The sequence below is a fragment of the Rhincodon typus genome, chromosome 20, assembly GCF_021869965.1.
Source record: "Rhincodon typus isolate 14 chromosome 20, sRhiTyp1.1, whole genome shotgun sequence".
Lineage (NCBI taxonomy): Eukaryota > Metazoa > Chordata > Chondrichthyes > Orectolobiformes > Rhincodontidae > Rhincodon > Rhincodon typus.
This window is the reverse complement of record NC_063351.1, coordinates 31,340,794-31,356,475: the sequence shown is the minus strand read 5'-3', so window position 1 is coordinate 31,356,475 and position 15,682 is coordinate 31,340,794. Positions and strand designations below refer to the sequence as shown.

General features: G+C 39.8%; 1 protein-coding gene across 1 annotated transcript in view; it reads left to right on the top strand.

Annotated features, from left to right (window-relative positions):
- Positions 1–15,429, top strand: part of zdhhc6 (zinc finger DHHC-type palmitoyltransferase 6) — a 38,062-nt gene extending 22,633 nt beyond the window's left edge. Inside the window, exons 7-11 of the mRNA XM_048608725.1 lie at positions 918–1,085; positions 3,919–3,960; positions 7,797–7,942; positions 11,898–11,944; positions 15,078–15,429. Of these exons, the coding sequence (XP_048464682.1) occupies positions 918–1,085; positions 3,919–3,960; positions 7,797–7,942; positions 11,898–11,944; positions 15,078–15,181 (507 nt within the window). The 3' untranslated portion in view covers positions 15,182–15,429. The remainder of the gene's footprint in view (positions 1–917; positions 1,086–3,918; positions 3,961–7,796; positions 7,943–11,897; positions 11,945–15,077) is intronic.
- The last annotated feature ends 253 nt before the right edge of the window (positions 15,430–15,682 follow it).

The window sequence follows — 15,682 nt, the reverse complement described above, 5'->3', positions numbered from 1 at the left end:
AAGGGTCTAGGCCCGAAACGTCAGCCTCTCTGCTCCTATGATGCTGCCTGACCTGCTGTGTTCATCCAGCCCTGCACTTTGTTGTCTCTTGACTTCAACCAGTGGAGAGTTTTCCCTCGGATTCCCATTCACTCTATTTTTGCTAGGCCTCCATACTCTATCAAATGCCTTGATATCCAGGGCAGTCATGCTTTCCTCCTCCTCTAGAGTTCCACTGTTTTGCTCATGTTTAGACCAAGCTATAATGTGGTCGGAAGGGTCTAGGCCCGAAACGTCAGCCTTCCTGCTCCTATGATGTTGCTTGGCCTGCTGTGTTCATCCAGCTCTACACCTTGTTATGTCAGGAACTGAGTGTCCCTGGCAGAGCTTAATTTGAGTGTCAGTAAGCAGTTTATCACTGAGCATTTGCTGCTTGATAACACTATCATTTACCCCTTTCATTACTCTGATGATCAAGAGTTAATTGATAGGGCAGTAATTCTACAGAATGTTCTGAAGCAGTGTCACTGAAGTCGAAACATTAACTTTGTTTTCTCTCCGTAGATGCTGCCAGACCTCCTGAGTTTATCCAGTAATTTCTGGTTCTTTTTTTTCCAATCTCCAGCATTTGCAGTTTTTTGTTTTGCTTTACATTCTGGCATATGGTAAAGATCTATTGAGGCACTTTGGGTGAATTCACTTCAGTTAAACCTGCACAGCCTGCTCTGGAAATAAAACTTTCAAATCCTACGTGCAACTCGGGCAAGTTTTGAAAGTAGTTATATCATTGGAGGTGATAGCATATGTGTGAGGCAGTGATGCAATGTTTTTACGTACCCTGTTTTACTTATCTGTAATTTGTTTTGCAGATTACCATATTCATTCAACACAATAACATATTTTCCAAATTTAATAGTACATCTGTCTCCATGTCACAGGCCAAAGACAGGATCCAGTATTATCAAACAGGTGAAGAATTCATCTTCCCATATGACCTTGGAAGCAAGTGGAAAAACTTCAGACAGGTGTTCACATGGTCTGGACTTCCCGAGACGGATGGAATTTTCTGGCCTGTTCGTGAAGGCAGCCATCAGTACTCATTGACGGTTAATTTTTAAAATTCCCTTATTATGTTGTACATAAGTTATTTAGAGCATGTGAAATATTCAGAAGCAAATAAAAATATACAATGTATATCTTCTCAAAAATCATTTTGCTGTTAATTTTTTTCTTTAAAATTTCATTGAGCCATGTGTTTCCTTCTGAATTCCCTGGCAAGGTCAGATTGCACTGATTATTCTATGATCTGCTTCGGTGTGATTTTTAATTCTTTTTGATATTAAAATGTTGTTAATTTGTTTGGTCCAATTTCTAATGTTCTTTCCTCCTGAGTTCAAGACCAATTCCAGGACTTGGGAGTATAATCTACACTGAGACACCATTGTGACACTGAGGGAGTGATGTATAACTTAAAGTGTTGTCTTTCACATTTGTTAATTGCCACTGTTGAAAGGTTGGTTTGACAGAGTTTAGGCATATATCTTTCTAGGCAGACGGTAAGATGTAGGAATAGAGTTGGGCCATTCTGCCCATCAAGTCTGCTCCACCATTCATCATTTGTATGTTATTGGATTTGTTTCTCAACTCCATTCTCCTGCTTTCTCCCCTTAACCTTTTGATCCCCTTACTAATTAAGAACCTAACTATCTCTGTCTTAAGTACATTAAATGATTGGACCTCATAGCCTTCTGTGACAATGAGTTTCACAGATTCACTTCCCTCTAGCTGAAGAAATTCCTCCTTATCTCAGTTCGGAAGAGTTGTCCCTTCACTCTGAGGCTGTGCCCCCCGGGTCATAGTCTCTCCTACTTGTGGAAACGTCTTCTCCATCTACACTCTATTCTGGCCTCTCAGTATTACGTAAGCTTTAATGACATCACCCCATTCCCCCCCACCATCCTTCTTAACTTCTTCAAGTACAGACCAGATTCCTCATCTGCTCCCCATACAACAAGCCCTTCATCCCTGGGATCATCCTTGTAAACTTTCTCTGAATATGCTCCAAGACCAAAACGTTGTTCCTTAGATACGCGGCCTAAAGCTGCACACCATGTTCCAACTGTATTCTGACCAGACCGTGGTACAACCTCAGCAGTACATCTCTGTTGTTGTTTTCTAGCCCTTCTGAAATGAATGCTAGCACTGCATTTGCCTTCTTAACTACCAAATGAACCTGCGTGTTAACGTTAAGAGAATCCTGATGTGGGACCCTTGTTCACTTCAGATTTCTGAAGCTTTTCCCCATTAGAAAATAGTCTATACCTCTATACTTTGTATTAAAGTGCATAACCTCTCACTTTCTCACATTGTATTCCATCTGCCACTTCTTTGCCCACTCTCCAAGCCTGTCCAAGTGCCTCTGCATCCTCTGCACCTCCTCAGCACCAGCTGTCACTCCACCTATTTTTGTGTCATCTGCAAACTGAGCCACAATACCCGCAGTTCATTTGCCCAGAGTTTTATTTCAAGTTGCTCATCACAAAACTCTAACACTTGGATTACATGTTCCTCATATATGCTCAGTTCTCACCCAATTATTATATTTTCTAATCAACTTGTTCAGAGATGTTATGACACACCTTTAGGGCAAGTGGAACCTGAACCCAGGCCTCCTGTCCCAGAGAGAGGAACCACAGTACCACAGGGGCCCCATTTCACCCAATTATTTTACTTTCTAATCAACCAATTCAGAGATATTATTGCACATCTCCAGAGCAAGTGGAACTTGAACCCAGGCCTCCTGGCTCAGGTGTAGTAACACTACCACTGCACCACAAGATCCTGTCGAACCCAATGTTTTGTTCCCCTAATCAACCTATTCAGAGATATTATTGTACACCTCTGGAGCAGGTAGGTCTTGAACCTAGGTCTGCTGGCTCAGAGGTAAGGTCACCACCACTGTGCCACAAGACCCTTTCTGAACCAGTTATCCTTTAACGCCTATGTAACCATCACCTGATCTTTTGTTCCATTTGATCTCTGGCATCTCTGCCAGACCCAACTAGAAGACTAAACACATTAGCTGATAAATCCTTTATTGAATTGGATCTAAATATCCAAAGGCAATTTGCCAAAATAGAAGCACGGTATTCTCCCAGTGTCTTGGCCAATGTTCGTTCCTCAATAAAACATTAACTGCTGACTTGTCTCTGCTCTTTGTGAGACCATGCTTCTCCTATTTCGTTGCTGTACCTACATGGGAAACAATTGTGACTATAATTGCCTCAGTAAGTCTTGGCCATGAAGAGCTTCGCAATGTTCTGAAGACATGAAAGAATGCTATAAATTCAAGTCCCTTCATAGTAATATCAAAACAATTCAGATTGTATTGTCTAACTTCAATATTTAGTTTACATTTCTTCTTCAATCATGCCATTTCAACATTGATCACAGGGGTGGCCTGTTTTCAAGCCACAACTTATGCTCCTCTTCAGCCAGCCATTGGGAGGTACAGGAAAGTGACTTCAATGAAATTGTCTTTTATTATTTCTTCCTCGCTCTCTGAGAGAACACCAGAGCTCCATTTGATAACTGTCCATAACACTTTTACAACTGTTTCATACTCTAGTATCAAATTGTAGACTGAAAGTATTAGTGATGCTGTGCAAAACGTTCTGTTTTTACTATAATTAACTGCAGATTTATGATCTCGCCTTGAAATATTTTATCCTTTTAATATTTTAAATGAATTCAGGAAGGATCAATAATGAATCGAGTCCCTTGAGATTTGGCTGACAGGAAATGTTTTAAGTTTTGCTCTCACTCGATATCATCTGAAACCCCGATCAGATTACTTTGTGTAATTTCTCTTGTGACTATGACTGAAATTTGTTCAATTTTAAATGAAAATATATGTTAAATACTTCTATCTATTTACAGATAGAGCAGCTGAAACAGAAAGCTGATAAAAGAGTGAGAAGTGTAAGTAATGTAGTGCCTGCAGGCTTGCACCAGATGGCAGTATTTAGATGTGGCTTGTGTAAAGTAATTTCTTGATATGAGAATAATGAATTCTGAAATCAATTGTGTTTGCAGTGAGTCATAACAAAGAATCAGGAACTTGTCTTAGTCACTTCACATGTTTGCATAATATTTAATATGCTGCAAATGATTTACAAATACCTTTTTGCATGGAACATTTAGTTTAATCCAACACTTTAAAATAGACTCACTATTTTGGCTTTATGCAGATTATTGTTTAAAAAGACACATTGAAACTTATGAATTCTGAAAAGAATAAAAAATGAATAATTAAAAGACAGTGTTTTGCTACTACTGCAGGAAATACCTTTTTGAAATAACAAAACTACTCCGGTTGACTATTTAAAAATTGATCATTCTCATGAAGTATGTAGTAAGTCTGTTAGAACAACAATAATCTGTAAATAGAAAGAACCCGTAAGCTTTTGAAATCCCCACTTGCAGGCAACCCAAAGTCAAGTTAACAAAAACTCAAATCATTGCTTCTGTAACTCCAAGCCCAAGGCAGTGAGAAACCATTGAAGGTAAAACTATCTTTAGAATTAATATCTAAATGAAAGACTGATTTGTTTTACTCAGATTCTCAGATAATTGTCGAAGTACAGGAGCAGGTGATAGCCCTCAGCTTGTAGTAAAAATCTGGCATATCAAGAACAAAGAGATGCTGTTTATTTAAAATCAGCCTTCAGATAGATACTCTCGTGTTGGGAGGTTCTTGGCCCAACATAGCTTACAAGATTTCATTGCTATGGATTCTTGGATAGCAGTTAGGAATTATCATATTTAAATCCAACATGATAACCCACTGATGAGGGGATGCAGTGTGTTTTCATTATTTTAATTATTGGTCAAAAGTGCATTTTTAATATTTTTTATTCATTCATGGGATGTGAAAATTACTAGCTGAGCCAGCACTTATTTACCATCAGTGGTTACCCTTGAGAAGATGGCTGCGAGCTGCCTTTTTGAACCACTGCTGTTCATGTGCTGTACATAGACCCATGATGCTGTGAGGAAGGGAGTGCTGCAATTATTATTCAATGACAATGAAAGAAAGGTGATATGAGTTGGGGACCTTGCAGATGGTGTTTTTCCCACGAGTCCTTCTACATGGAAGTGGCCATGGACTTGGAAGGTGCTGTCCAACGAGCTTTGATTAATTTCTACAGTGCACCTTGTAGTTGGTGCATTCTGCTGCCAATGTGTGTTGATGGTGGAAGAAGTGTATGTGGTGCCATTAAGCCAGCTGCTTTGTCTTGTGTCAAGATTTTTGAGTGCTGTTGGAGCTGCATGCTTCCATGCAAGTTGATATATTCCATCACACTCCTGACTTGTATCTTGTAGATGGTGGAAAGGCTTTGGGCAGTCAGAAGGTCAGAAACTTGCCTCTGGCCTGCTGGGTAGCCACGATATTTATATGGCTAGTCTATGGTTATCCACAGGATGTTAATAATAGGGGATTCAGTGATGGTAATGTCATTGAATGTCAAGGGGCAATAGTTATATTGTCTCTTAATGGAAATAGTCATTGTCTGACATCTGTGTGGTGCAAATGTTACCTACTAATTTTCAGCCAACCCTGGATAGGGTCCAGTACTTGGCTCAAATGCAGTATCCAATGGCTCCAACCATTTTTTTATAGTTTGCCATATGTATATTTCTTGATATTACATGGAGTCAATTGAATTGGCTGAAGACTGGCATCTGTGATGCTGGTGGATCTGTGGAGGAGGCCAAGATGGATCATGCACTCAACACTTCTGGCTGATGAATTTTCTGAATGCTTCAGCCTCACCTTCTGCACTGATGTGCTGACCTCCACCATTTTTGGAGCATGGGGATATTTATGGAGCCTCCTCCTTCAGTGAGTTCTTTAATTATCTGCCATCATTCATGACTGGATATGGCAGGAATGTAGAGTTTAAATCAATCTGTTGGTTATGGGATTGCATAGTTTTGTCTGTCACTTGCTGCTTATGCTGCTTGGTGCACAAGTAGTCCTGTTTTATAGATCCACCAGGTTCACACCTCATTTTTAAGAAAGTCTGATGATACTCCCCACTTGTCCTCCTGCACCCTTCATTGAACTAGGATTGATCCCCTGTCTTGATGTTTATGGTAGAGTTGGCAATTTGCCTGACCACGATGTTGCAGATTGTGTTGGAGTACAATTCCACTGTTGCTAAAGGCCCACAGTGCCTCAGGAATGTTCAGTCTTGAGTAGCTAGATCTGTTTGGAGTCTGTTCCATTTAGCACAATGGTAGTGCCACACAACATGATGTAAAGTATTCTCAATGTGAATACAAGACTTTGGACTCCACAGTGGTGGTCAGCCTTACTGATAGTGTCACAGACAGTTGCACCTGCAGCAGGCAGTTTTGTAAGGATGAGGCCAAGTATGTTGGTTCCCTCACCACCTGTCTAGCAGCAATGATCTTTTGGACTTGATCAGCTCCATCAGTGGTGCTGCTGCCGAGCCACCATTATTGATGGACATTGAAATCTCCCACCAAGAGTACATCCTACACCCTTGTCACTTCAGTGCTTTTAAGTGTTACTCAACGTGGAAGAGCACTGATTTGATAACTGAGGGTGGACGGTATGTGGTAATTGACAGGAGGTTTCCTCACCTATGTTTGACCTGGTGCCATGGTACATCACGGTGTCCGGAGTTAATGGTGAGGATTCCCAAGGCGATTCCCTCCTGACTGTACCACCACCTCTGCTGGGCCTGACAGGCTCATGGGACAGGAAATATCCAGGCATGGGTGATGTGTTGTCTGAGATATTGTCTGTAAAATATGATTCTTTGGGTATGACTGTGACAGGCTGTGAGATAGATCTCACAATTTGGCACTTGCCCCCCACATGATAGGAAGGAGGACTTTCCAGGGTTAACAAGGCCAATTATGCCATTGTCATTTCTTGTACCTAGGTCGGTGTCAGGTGGTTTGTCTGGTTTCATTTCTTTTTTGAGTCTATCTAATATTTGATACGACTGAGTTGCTTGTTAGGTCATTTCAGAAGGCAGTTAAGAGTTGACCACATTGCTCTGGGTTTGGAATCAGATGTAAGCCAGGCCAAACCAGATAAGGACAGCAGTTTCCTTCCCTAAACAGAATTAGTGAACCAGATGGCCTTTTCTGACAATTGACCATGGTTTCATGGTTATCGTTAGACTCTTAGTCCAGATTTTTATTGAAGTCAAATTCCATCATTTGCTATGGCAGGATTTGAACCCGGGTCCCCAAAATGTTATCACTGTCTGTGGATTACTGGTCTGGCCATATGATAATGCTGATTGACAGATACACTTAATTCAGAACTTACTCTATGTTAGCTTCCTTGTGAAATTATGCAGCTTAATAATTATATCTTGCCTCCTAAAGCTAGGTATTTTCTTGGTTTATCCTCAAGAGATTCAAAGAAACATCAGCAAAAGACATGGTTTAGACCAGAAATGGGCACTTTTGTAAAATATTAGTGTTAATTAATCATGCAAGTGGATATCGGGCAGTGCGAGTATACCAACACCTGACATGTTTGGAGTAATTTATGGGAATGACTGACTTGAGAACCTGCAGTATTGTATGCAACAATATTAACTCACCAGATCTCTAGGTACATAAATGTTTGAAAGAATCATGATCTTTAACTTGATGAATATGTCCAGATTCTGTGCTATGAGGCTGTCATAAATCTGGTTACCTACTCCTATGAAAATTTGGTGCTTGAGTTTTTTATGGTTTGCCATATGTATATTTTGTATGGACAGGTCCAGTATAGAGTGATTGAAGACTACAGTGGAGCCTGCTGTCCAATCACAAAAGGATACAAAGCATTTTTCTGCACACCTTATACTGAAGAACCCAGAATGCAACTGAGGAAAGGAGAATTGATTTTAGTTACGAGGGGTCTCCCGTAAGTTGAATGAAAATTGATTATTCTCATGAAACATATAGCAAGCCGTTGTTGATGAGAACACTTATTTCAACTTTACGCAACATTTGGTCTTCTGAAACATCTGATGGATATTGTTTATGACTTGAGGGAAACCTCCTCATTTAATTCTGAGACCTGTTTAATGAAGCTGATCATTAGAACATAGAACATTACAGCGCAGTACAGGCCCTTCGGCCCTCGATGTTGCGCCGACCTGTGAAACCAATCTGAAGCCCATCTAACCTAAACTATTCCATTATCATCCATATGGTTATCCAATGACCATTTAAATGCCCTTAAAGTTGGCGAGTCTACTATTTTTGCAGGCAGGGCATTCCACGCCCTTACTACTCTCTGAGTAAAGAACCTACCTCTGACATCTGTCCTATATCTATCACCCCTCAGTTTAAAGCTATGTCCCCTCGCGCTAGCCATCACCATCCGAGGAAAAAGGCTCCCACTGTCCACCCTATCTAATCCTCTGATCATCTTGTATGTCTGTATCAAGTCACCTCTTAACCTTCTTCTCTCTAACGAAAACAACCTCAAGATCCTCAGCCTTTCCTCATAAGACCTTCCCTCCATACCAGGCAACATCCTGGTAAATCTCCTCTGCACCCTTTCCAATGCTTCCACATCCTTCCTATAATGCGGTGACCAGAACTGTACGCAATACTCCAAGTGTGGCCGCACCAGAGTTTTGTACAGCTGCAACATGACCTCATGGCTCCGAAACTCAATCCCTCTACCAATAAAACCTAACGTACTGTACGCCTTCTTAACAACGCTATCAACCTGGGTGGCAACTTTCAGTGATCTATGCACATGGACACCGAGATCTTTCTGCTCATCCACACTACCAAGAATCTTACCATTAGCCCAGTACTCTGTACTCCTGTTACTCCTTCCAAAGTGAATCACCTCACACTTTTCCGCATTAAACTCCATTTGCCACCTCTCAGCCCAGCTCTGCAGCTTATCTATGTCCCTCTGTAACCTGCAACATCCTTCCGCACTATCCACAACTCCACCAACTTTGGTGTCATCCGCAAATTTACTAACCTTCTAAGCCCTCATCCAGGTCATTTATAAAAATGACAAACAGCAGTGGCCCCAAAACAGATCCTTGAGGTACACCACTAGTAACTGAACTCCAGGATGAACATGTCCCATCAACCACCACCCTTTGTCTTCTTACAGCTCGCCAATTTCTGATCCAAACCGCTAAATCACCCTCAATCCCATGCCTCCGTATTTTCTGCAGTAGCCTACCATGCGGAACCTTATCAAACGCTTTACTGAAATTAAACTTACAAAAAGATATATATGCTTATATATTATATATATAAGTATATGCTTATAAAAATCCTAATTCCTTTTTTTAATCTGCTGACCTTTTTTCAGATTCACTTCAAATCAAAATGAGATGTACTAGATACTTTACTTCAAAATAATCAAACACAGGAACTTGGAAAATTGGAGCAGGAGTGGGCCATTCAGCCTTTCACGCCTGCCCCACCATTTGATATAATCATGTTTCTGCTTTCTAACCATACCCTTTGATCTCTTTAGCCCTAAAAACTACATCTAACCTCTTAAAACATTCAGTGTTTTGGGTTTCAGCTGTTTTCTGTGGTGATGAATTCCACAAGGTCACCACTATTTGGGTGAAGAAATTTCACTTCGTTTCAGTTCTAAATGGCCCCATATCTGTAGACTTTGACCCCTCGTTCTGGACTCCCTGGTCATTTGGAACATCCTTTCTGCATTTAGCCTGTCTAGACCAGTTCAAACAATGTAGGTTTCTAAGAGATGCCCCTCTTTTTCCTTCTAAGTTTCAGTGAATAAAGTCCTAATGAATCCAGTCTCTGTTCACATGTCAGTCCAACCATTCCAGGAATCAGTCTGGTAAATCATTGTTTCACTTGCTCCACAGCCAGAATTTCCTCCGGTAAGGAGACCAAAACTGCGCACGCTACTCCAGGTTTGGTCTCACCAGGCACTGTACAATAGCAACAGACATCTTTGCTCCTGTATGCGAATCCTCTTGCAATGAAGGCCAACACACCATTTGCCTCCTTCACTGCCTGTCACACCTGCATTTTCACTTTCAGCGACTGGTGTACAAGGACTCCCAGATGTCAAAGTGGATAATCTCATATTTATCCACATTATACTCAATTTGACATGTATTTGTCGATTCACTCAACTTGTTCAAACCATACTGAACCATCTCTACATCCTCCCCACATCTCCCACTCCCACTCAGCTTTGAGTCTTCTGCAAACTTGGACATATTACATTTTGTTCCCTCATCTAAATCCTTAATATAGACTATATGAATAGCTAGAGTCCAGTAACTGATCCCTGTGTTACCCCACCTGCCAATCAGAAAAAGACCCATTGATTCCTACAGAGATAACAAGTTGTAGAGCTGGATGAACACAACAGGCCAAGCAGCATCAGAGGAGCAGGAAAGCTGACGTTTCAGGTCTGGACCTTCATTTTTTTCTGAAGAAGGGTCCAGACCCGAAGCATCAGCTTTGCTGCTTGACCTGCTGTGTTCATCCAGCTCTACACCTTGTTATCTCAGATTCTCCAGCATCGGCAGTTCCCTCAATCTCTCCCATTGATTCCTATTCTTTGTTTCCAGTTCTCTACCTACATTACCTCCATAACTATGAGTTTTAATTTTACATGTTAATCTCCTACATGGGACCTTATTGAAAGTATTCTCAAAGTTCCAAAAAACCACATGCACTGGCTTACCTTATCAACTCTGCTAGTTACATCCGCAGAAAAAAAAGGTTCCAATTGATTTGTCAAACACGATTTTCCTTTAATAAATCCAGGCTGACTATGTCCAATCCTGTCTCTGTTTTCTAGGTGCTCAATTATTAAATCTCTTATTACAGTCTCTAGCATTTTCCCCACTATTAATGTCAGGCCAACTGATTTCTCTGTCCATCCTTTGTTAAATAATGGGGTTACATTAGCTACCCTCCAGTCCATTGGAACGTATCCACAGTCTGTAGAATCTTGAAAGATGACTGTCCTCTTTCTGGGGCCATTTCCAAACTCCTGTGGGAGGTAGATTATCGGGCTTTGGGAATTTATTGACCTTTAATCCTATCAATTTTCCCAATACCATTTCCATACTAATAGTGATTTCCTTCAGTTCCGCTCTCTCACTAGAACCTGTATTCCTCAACATTTTTGGGACATTATTTGTGTTCTCCTTTATGAAGATAGTTTGTATTTAATTGGTCTGCCATCTCTTTGTTCCCCATTATAACTTCCCCGTTCCTTATTGTGTAGGACTAGATTTGTCTTTACTAATCTTTTTCTCCTCACATTCCTATAGAATCAACATTTTTTTCTGTCTCCTTTTTTAAGTTACTTTGTTTTTATTTTTCTTGGGTAATGAAAATCACACAGTTTAGAACTTTTCTATCCTGGCATTTTTCTGCAATAATTGCCAAACTCCTTTTATCCCCACCATTATGTGACCTGCAGTGCATACTGACTGTTGTACCATTTCACTTCCTAATCCATTACTACATCCATATCAATTCTGTCTTAAGGCCATTCTTGGCATCCATAGTGCTGTGATGGTCTCCTTCTACAAATCTTGACGTGTAATTGACGCAGGAGCGTGAAGCAAAATATGTGCGCAAAACTAGGCTTTAAATAAGATATGAGAACAAAATGAGTTTAATATAGTTTACACAGACAATGTATGGAATGGATTAATAGCAGCAGTATCCTTAAAACAAGCGAATCAAAAATGAGGTATCTAAAACAATGTGAGCAGGGTAAATATTTAAGTAGCAAAAACTAGGATATTAACTGGAGTTTTTACTTGTACATAAAACTTCTGTAAGACATAACATTTTCATATATACAACAGAATCTTTTCATTGTTTCCGTTCAGGCATTGGATGTATGGCAACAAGAACTTGAAGACGAAAAACGCCCACGGTAAATAAACAAAACTTGCATTAATATCTTTTAGGAACTGCCTGCTTATACTATTTCCTCCTATTTATTTAAATTGACAATGTAATTGCATTTTTGATCAGAATTTATTTAAAAAAACAAAACAAAGGCTATTTCACCAATTAAAGGAGCAAACACCGAGAATATCTTAGGTACAGACAAGTGCTGAAGAGTCACACTGGACTTGAAACATTAGCTATGTTTCTCTGTTCACAGAAGCTGATAAACTTGCTGAGTTTCTCCAGCATTCTCTGCGTTTGTTTCAGATTTCTAGCATCCACTGTATTTTGATTTTATTCCATTTAAGGAGACTGTTTGCCTGTGTGTTTAGATAAATCACCAAAGGGAATCTCACATTATCACCATTTTTAAATTGATTGGTGAAAAACTTGTATATTTTTGAACATTTTTTTGCTGGCTGAAAGAATTACCAAGACAGTTGCTCATTAACCCAGGGATCATCAGCTGTTGACAGCAAAAACTGAAATTGCTGGAAAAGCTTAGCAAGTCCAGTAGCATCTGTGGAGAGAAATCAGAATTAACATTTCGGGTCTACTGACTCTTCCTCAGAATTGAGGAAGAGTCACTTGACCCAAAACATTAACTCTGATTTCTCTCCATGCTGCTAGACATGCTGAGCTTTTGCAGCAATTTCTGTTTTTGTTTCTGATTTATGGCATCTGCAGTTCTTTTCTTGTGGTTTTTAATCAGCTGTTGACAATTTGGTTCCCTTAGCTCATTCTGTCTTCAGGATTCTCTTTCCTCAATGTTATCGTTATTCTTTTCCCTAACAAATACGTAAGCTATATATCTTAAAAAGTAACCATAAAGGTTTAAATTTCTGTTTTGTAAAACGTGTTGTTTTCAACTTTATTAGGATTCTTTTGTTTCAAGTGGATAAGTATTAACTAATTAAAGTCCAAATCTAAAGTTGTACAATATGGGCGGCACGGTGGCTCGGTGGTTAGCACTGCTGCCTCACAGCTCGGGCGACTGTCTGTGTGGAGTTTGCACGTTCTCCCTGTGTCTGCATGGGTTTCCTCTGGGTACTCCGGTTTCCTCCCACAGTCCAAAGATGTGCAGGCTAGGTGGATTGGCCATGCTAAATTGCCCATAGTGCCCAGGGATGTTTAGGTTAGGTGGGTTAGACGAGGGAAATGCAGGGGTGGGGGAATGGGTCTGGATGGGATGTTCTTCAGAGGGATGGTGTGGACTTGTTGGGCTGAATGGCCTGTTTCCACACTGTAGAGTTTCTATGATTTCTATGATTTTGAATTTTGTTAAAATAAAAATCAGACAACTGGTTGAAAAGTGTTAAAACAAAATGTTATAAGCTTATCCAAAAGTGAATTTATCTTATAAAGCTACACTTTGCATTCACTAGAAAACATTTTAATAGACTGTATTTTTATGTAAACTTCCTGAATGGGTGAATATGCGCAACTAAAAATTTTTTTGCATTTTGGGGAAGCCTCTGCTTGCCTGCGTATAATATATATTTTTAAAGTCATCTGTATGAGAGCTTTCTCAGAAAATTAATATGCTTTTCACGCATCCTTTACTCCCTGCTTGTTCTAAGTGCTGGGATGTCAGCTCAACAGTTCCCAAATCCAGACCCTTGTATCACCTGTTCCAAGAAATAAAGCATCATGAGTGAGCTTCAAGGACCTCCAGCTCGTAACAAAAATTAATTCTCAAACTTGGATACACAAAATCCAATGGATTTCCAATTATTGTTCTGATCCTGTGAAACTATTGAGAGGTTTTTGGTCAATTGGACATTACCCTTAGCTGATGCACAGGAAACAGCCCAAGAAATATTAGATTGAAGTGGATTCACACCATGGCATGGGAAAAATATTACCAGGTTTTGGCAGTATAGAAACATAGAACATGTAACTTAGGTTGTTGGTTATCAGTGGGAATAGAAAGGGAGTTTGGAATGCACAATATTAAAATCTTCACCTGCAGCAAAATACACAAAAAGTGCTCATGATGAACAAACCTTGCATTAATGTCTGTTAGAAAGTGCCTGCTTATACCAAACCCTGTTGGAAGAAGTGTGAGATAGTGTTTTGACATGAAACTTCTTCAAGTTCTGTTTAAATATTCATGCTTAGTAATTATAGTTTTAAAAGCTGTCAAGACCATAAATGATACAATTGCAATTGCCAGCCTAGTTCAGTGGTAGCAGTCTTGCATGCAATTCAAAAAGTAGCTTTGAAATCTAATCTGACATATCAGTTCAGTACTGACAGAGTACTGGTTTGCAGACTAGACATTGAAGTATGTCTCTCTGCAGCTCCTTATAAGAATTGTAATTATTACATTTGTGGTTGTAGAATGAAAGTGGTGCATATTGCTTTTGGAAAGATATTCTCTCAGTTTATCTATTCATGGTGCTCCACAAACATTCACTCCCTCCACCACCGACACTCAGTAACAGCAGTGTGTACTATCTACAAGATGCACTGCAGAAATTCACCAAAGATCCTCAGACAGCACCTTTCAAACCCATGACTACTTCCATCTAGGAGGACAAGGGCATCAGACATATGGGAACACCACCACCTCCAAGTTCCCCTCCAAGTCACTGACCATTCTGACTTGGAAATATATTGCCTTCCTTCGCTGTCACTGGGTCAAAATCCTGGAATTCCCTTCCTAATAGCATTGTGGGTCAACCCACAGCAGGAGGACAGCAGCAGTTCAAAAAGGCAGCTCACCACCATCTTCTCAAGGACAACAAGGAATGGGCAAAAAATACTGGGCAGCCAGCAATGCCCACATCCCACAAAAAAAATGAAGAGAAAAAAAAAAAGCCTTTTAGACTTCAACCCTAAAATTCCAACCCTAAAGTTACAACAAGAGCTGCTAAAACTTGCCCTTCTCCACCCACTAGAGAAAATCACGCAAGTGAGGAAGAACACCAGTCTCCAGGACCCACTTTTTTTGAGGTTCCCCTGATTTTAAGTGCTGGGGAAAAAAGAGTTTTAAATATCCTGGAGATGGAGGGAGTAATCAAAAATGATTATAATAAATAAAGGTAGGATCTGCACTATTTTCTATTTGAGCTTTGACTTTTAATTCTATTGTCTTTTTATTTTTGTTTAAGTCGGAGAGCATGAACGAGGTTGGTTCCCAAGAAGATGTGTGGAAAAATGTTTGTATGACACGGCCACAGAAAAGCCAACAGAAGAAGAGAAGAAGATTTTGTAACAGTTCCTTTTGCCTGTGCTTTTGACAGCAGAATTTGTGATGATTTACAGGATCTATTTTCCTTAGCTTGAAAGTTTTAACTTTATTTCAGATTTAGTTTATACTTGACCTGCTTTGGTAAAACAACAGTCTTCACAAGCATTTCTTTTTTATAACCCAAAGAATTCCTTTGGATTCTCAATGTTTGTGAAACAATCTAATTATGGTGATCTAGATTGTCAAAAACAATAAATCGTCTTCTGCTTTCATATGGGTTTGTGGTATTCCTTCTAGACTGGGGCTGAACTTCATTAGTTTTGATCTAAATTATATGGCAACATTTGATTGGATAACAGATCTTGCATGAGAAATTAAGCCTGTATGGTGATGAAGGACTTTTATTTAGTATCAAAATTTCATTTCATTCCAGATATAAAGACAATGATCAAAGAATTTTCCCCTGGTTTGTTGAGCTGAATCGAGTAGCTAAGTAGTTACAATTCAAATTGTTCAATTTTACTG